General features: G+C 48.7%; 1 protein-coding gene across 1 annotated transcript in view; it reads right to left on the bottom strand.

Moving 5' to 3' along the window:
* The window catches only part of VPS37B (VPS37B subunit of ESCRT-I), a 30103-nt gene extending 24949 nt beyond the window's left edge, over positions 1-5154 (bottom strand). Inside the window, exon 1 of the mRNA XM_043441770.1 lies at positions 4948-5154. Coding sequence (XP_043297705.1) covers positions 4948-5058 — 111 coding nt within the window. The 5' untranslated portion in view covers positions 5059-5154. The remainder of the gene's footprint in view (positions 1-4947) is intronic.
* Between the last annotated feature and the right edge of the window lie 846 nt (positions 5155-6000).

A 6000-nucleotide genomic window follows, 5' to 3' on the forward strand; every position in this document is an offset into this window, starting at 1 on the left:
GATTACATGCTACCCATGTTTCTACCCTTTACAGTGCCTCACACAGTGAGTACTCCACAGACATGGAACTGAAATGGAATCGTCTTGAAATGGCAGCCAGGACATTATGCCTTTTCGTTTTAGCCAATAACAGCAAATAATAACAATTTACTCAGTGTTCACTCTGTTCCAGGTACCATGATAAGTATCTTAACAACTTCTCTGATTTAGCCCACCTGACAACCCTATGGAGGAGCTTACTGTTATTATCCCCTTTATTTTCAACGAGGAAACTGCAGTTGGAAAAAGACTGAATACTTGCCAAAGGTCACATTACTGGTAACAAAAGCCAGTTCTGTACTGTACCGCCCCCACTGCGCTTTTAATCAATACAGAGGAAGTAGACAGCAATTAAGTAAAATAAGGGATCGGATTTCACATAAGCCAGCCTAAACAATTCTGAAAATCTCTTCAAAGAAAGGGAGCCACCCTCTACCAACATCACCTGTTATTCCACTTAGCCTCACAAGAACCCTAAAAGGAAGGCACGGTTACTGTCCTCACTTTCCAGGGGACGCACTGAGCTAGAAAACAATGAAATAAGTCACCAAAGTCTCAGCTATAGTCTTTCCACGAAATTTATATGCCTTCTTTGAAAAGAGTCAGCCAATGTTGGATTCCAGAAAATATTCTGGGACACAGTAATGTTTTACTTAAGAGTTAAAGTCATAGGTCCATGGAAGAGAAGATTTAAACATAAAAGGTGAAGCCTTTATATATACAATAATGACTGGATGACAGGAACAGAAACATACTCCAGTAATAGACACTCAAAAGGGTTTTACATCTCAGCTTCTAAAAACCAGTCCCACCAGCATTCAGGGCTTGTTTGAGGAAGCAGTCCCTGGCCGGTACGCTTCAAAGAGCCATTATGATTCATGCAGTAGCTTCGCAGCCCCACACAAATCACACCAGAACACGCCTTAGGGAAACAGCTTCTTCCAGACCAGGCTCTTGACTTGCCACAGAACTGTTTCTCAGATCCTCAGAGTTGTTGCGTGTGGGCAGTTTCACTTGTCATAGGAGCAGAGTTCCAGAGTGTGAATTCTTAGTGAATCCTCAGCTAACACCAACTCGTCAGCATTTCCTCAGAAAGCACACTGGGAAGAATGACCCAAGAGGTCCGGTTTAGCTGCCCAATCCCCTGAGCGATGGTTCCTTTTAAGGGAGTGCCCTGCAAGTCCAATGGGATTAATGTGGACAGACAGACAAAGGCGCATTCCACTGCCAAGTAAAAATAACTTGACAGAAAAATAAAAACGTGTGCATAAGAAACATCAGCTCAGAGCAAAAGGAAAGAGCCGCTTATCAGTAGGGGCACACTATGTTTTAAAGAACTGCAGGCAGACAAGAGGAACAGGAAAAGAGAAACCCACGGGCAGGGAAAATGAGAATGTCTGCAGCTCCAACACTATCTGACTCTAGTTTCCAGCTGGACTACAGCTCAGATGCCACAATTAAAACGATGTAAGTGATGCACAACGCACAGCTGTATTTAAACCCAACAGTGAATGCCTTCAAAACCTAGCCACACTTTCCAGTCGCCACAAAATAGCCCCTCAGGCTTGAAGAAGCCTTACTCTACAATTTAAAACACTTCCTTCTGCCAATTAAAAAAAAAAAAAGCCTCTGGTTTAGGGTAAGAGATCTACGACTGAAAGTCCTGTTCTATTTACTGTCTCATTCTAGTGCTACTGAGACAATCACTAACCACAGAAAGCTAAAAAAAATTTTTAGGCAAATAGCAAATAAAAATCTACTTTAGAGTCTTGATATAAAACCCTATTATCTGGTTGGGATGACCTCGAATGCATGATTGTCACTAATTGTTCCAAAAAGAGAACTACAAGTTACTAACGCAATTACTCTTTATTGAACACTATTAATACGTACCATGTTAAGGACCTAACCCTGGAGAAGCAAATGGCAACCCACTCCAGTATTCTTGCCTGGAAAATTCCATGAACAGAGGAGACTGGCGAGTTACAGTTCATGGGGTCCCAAAGAACTGGACATGACTGAGCACTCACACAAGGACCTAACACGCACTCTCTAACATAATCCCCAAGTCAACTCTAAAAGGTATTTTCATTGAACTTTCCTGGTGGTCCAGCGGTTAAGAATCTGCCTCACCAATGCAGGGGATACAAGTTCAATCCCTGGCCCGGAAAGATCCCACAGGCCACAGGGTGGCTGAGCCTCTGTGCCGTAACTACTGAAGCCCGAGTGCCCTAAAGTCTGTGCCCTATGAGAGAAGCATGTGGGCAGTTTCTCTGCAATGAGAAGTCCAATCACTGCAACTAGAATAGCCCCCGCTCACCACAACTAGAGAAAACCCACATGTGTAAACCAAGACCCAGCACGGCCAAAAATAAAACTAGGAAGTATATTTTTTTCCCACATATCCTTCCCCAGCAGCAGCTCAGAGGTGAGATGACCTGCCTGCAGTCACACGGCTGGGCAGTGGCCAGGCCTGGCCTGGAATGTATAATTCCAGAGCCCAAACGTTCTTTAACACCAGATCATAAATATGCCATCTGGTCTAAGCTATTTCACAAATATTTTCTTCTGTCTCATAGCCACCCCCAAATAAACCAACACGCAACATTAGCAGCTGAGTGAAGCTACCAGGGCCAGAATTTTGGTTGTTCACATCACAGCCCTTCCCTCAGAAACACACCACATATGCCCAGGGCAACCGGATTTTCGAAGGGTCACCGGGGCTAGGTGAGCTGCCTGGCTAAGGTAGTCTGGTTTTCACGTTCAATTTCCTTGTTTTAATAAAAGCACTACACCCTGAAGAACAAACCTCTGCTGAGTAATTTAATCACGTGGCCTAATCAAGAGAGGTTGGTCCTCAGTATTTGTATTTATATAATACTCTGGCATGAAGATCATCTGTACTAAAAAAAGAAAAAAACAAAACCTGCTAGATTAATCTACCTTTCCCTTTAAATAGTAACCTCCGGTGTCTCAGGTAGAGGATTCAGGTAAAGCTGTCCTAACAGCCTGAGTCAGCAGACTGACTTGACTCCATAATCTTCCCTTCACTAAAAGGCACTTTACTTCTATTAATGTTCTACTAATATAACTACAGTACTCTGTCCTGAAGCTGGGGAGTCACACATAATAAAATTAACTTGTAGGCAGGGTTACACATTAGAAATACATACCTATCATTTTATTATTAGACTAGAAAGATGCCTGCAGGCAGTCAACAAAAGGTCTCCCGGCAACTGACAAGCAGAGTTAACTAAGCAAAGATTTTCTTTCTTTGGAGACATGAAACTCTCATTCAGTCAAGAAAGATGGATTTTGTCACTTATTCTTCTCTAAAAAGGAAAGCGCCACATGGAGACCATAAATGGGGTGAATTGCATCTCAGAGCAATGTTATATGTGCCAAGTTACAAAGCCTGTGAATACAAGGGGTGGATTAATGGAAAGACTGATACCATCTTACTACAGTGGCCTCTCTGTAGCTCCGGACAATGATCTGTTGAGGGTTTTCCAGTGATTTTGAATGTGCAACCTCCATACAAGCCCCCTTTCAAGGGGGCTGGCTCAGTGCTTAACAGTCAATCCCTTTGCAGAAAGCAAGCCAAAAGCCCCCACACAAGCTTCTGGGTGAGAAGCTTGGCCCTGTAGGCGTGGGAAGGCTCAGACTTCAGAGACAAAGGAGTAAAAGCGGGAGGTGGGCTGGGGAGAGCTGGCTGGGCCTGGGTCCACCTGCCTGGAGAAGACCCAGACTCACAGGGCTGGACTTTCGGGGAAAGAGTTCAAAAGGGCTGGGGGAAAAGGACAGAAGAAAGCACATCAAGAGCGAAGTCAGTGACCCCTGAGAACAAACCGCGCTACAAGGGATGAAGTGAGATCTCCAGAAACAGCGGTGGGCACACCGTGCGGAGACGGGGCAGCCTGCCTACTATCAGAGGTGGGGATGGGCTATCGGCCCCTGACCTCCAGTCTATCTCCTAAAAAACAACTTCAGGGATCCTCCTTGGCCCCAGCGAGGAAGGAGACTGTGGGGCAAAGCCACCATACTAGAATTACCACATTCCCTTCTTCTACGGAGGGGGGCATGGCATCCTTCTGCCAACCCACAAGACCGGAGGTGAGCGCCCCTGGGACAACACTGGTAAGATCCCTTCCAAATGAAGTCAGACCCGGAACAGGCCCTCTGACCCTAAGGATCCCTCAGATACACGGCTAAATCAGACCTTAACCTGGGTAAGTCCGCTGCCGCTTGTCTCCCAGCCTTGGAGATCCCTGCCCACCCCGAAGGCCCATCTCAGAACCACCTCTCAGATTTAGCTACAGACACTGCCCCCAAACCCATCTTGGAACCCCCGATCCTTTCCTAAGATTCCTATCTAGCTAATCCACTCAGCCCCTAAAAGCCTATTCTCAGATCCCAGTAACTGGGATCCCTGTACCCGTCAACCCTCCCCTCAACCCCAACCCCTGCCCAGACCTAACCCTCAGCCCCCTCGGTCCGGTCTCAGGCATCCCCAATCCTCGACTACCGTCCCCTCGACCCATTCCAATCCAGTCTCGGTCCCTCAATTCCCTCCTCGCCTCCCCAAACTCGGCCACAGCCCTCCACGATCCCGAATGCCCCTTCCAGGCTCCCTAATCCGCGTTCCACTCCGCCTCAGGACCCCTCCAGCCCCCGCAAGCTCTGTCCCACCCAAGACGCTTTTCCCAGCTCCGCCCCAGCCTCGGTCCCCTCATCCCCAACCCCACCCCAAGCCCCCCTCCCCAATTTCTCGTCCCAGTCTCCTCAACCCAACTTGAAGCACCGCGACCGTCTCCGCCTCGGGCCACTTCCAGCCCGCCGCGGGCCCCCGGCCCCGCGCGCCCCCCTCGAGGCCCCGCCGCCGCCGCTTTGAGCTGTCGCTCAGCTCACCTCCTCCATCTTCTGCACCATCTCTGTCAGCTGCCCCTCATCCTCCAACAGCTCGTTGAGCTGCACCAGCGACAACCCGGCAAACCGAGCTTCGCTCGCAGCGCCCGCCATCCTCCCGTCTCGGCCGCCGCCGCCGCCGCCGCCGCCGCCGCCGCAGCTCTGGCCGCCAGGCTCCGCGGACCGGAAGCGCCGCCCTCAAGGCCCGCCCCCAACGGGGGGGCACGTGACGCCAGCCGTGGGCCCTGACGTCATCGCCTCGCGGGCGGGCGGACATGACGTCGCAGTCTGGGCACTTGGCAGGAAGCGTGTTAGATGTTGGGATTGTCTCTGGGAAGCATGGGGGTTCTAAGGGAAGGGACCTGGAGACAGGCTTGTGACGCAGTGGTCAGCGGTAATGATGTCACTGCAGCATGACATCAGGAGGGTACGCCATGATGTCAGAAGAGCCTTTTCCTCAAGGAAAAGAGATGCCTAGATCTGAAGAAAGCAGGAAGTGGGACGGAAGTTCCTGCAGCCTAAGCCCGGTCTGACTGACGGAACCCTAAAGAAGGGGATTTATGGAAAAACAACTTTAGATGCCTTTGGTTTTTCGTAATTGTGGAGCTGCCGTGTCATTCATTTGACAAAATTGAGACCTACTATGTGGACTAGGAATTGGGTATATAGTTCTGAATAAAATGAAAAGGACCCCTGCTTACATGGAGCTGACAGGGAGGCAAACAAAAAAACGAAGTGGTTACAAATTGGGAGCGTGCAAAGAAGGAAATGAATGTTGAAATAAAGAGAGTAATCGGGATACCTTTAAAGAAAGTAATGAAAGGTTGTCCTCTCAGAGAAGATGACATCTGAGGAGATCTGAAGAGTGAGAAGGGCAGAACCACCCACCATTCCTATAGGAAGCCCAAGGCTGCAAGACCAGCATGTAGGAAAGCCCCAAGTCAATTCTAGCTTGGTACATTCAAGGAATGGCAGAAAACCAGTATGACTGGAACATCAGAGCAGGGACCCATATTAGTGACCGTTTGCCTCAACTCAGGAAGGTACCTAGATATT

This window comes from Cervus canadensis, chromosome 1 (assembly GCF_019320065.1).
Source record: "Cervus canadensis isolate Bull #8, Minnesota chromosome 1, ASM1932006v1, whole genome shotgun sequence".
Taxonomy (NCBI): Eukaryota; Metazoa; Chordata; class Mammalia; order Artiodactyla; family Cervidae; genus Cervus; species Cervus canadensis.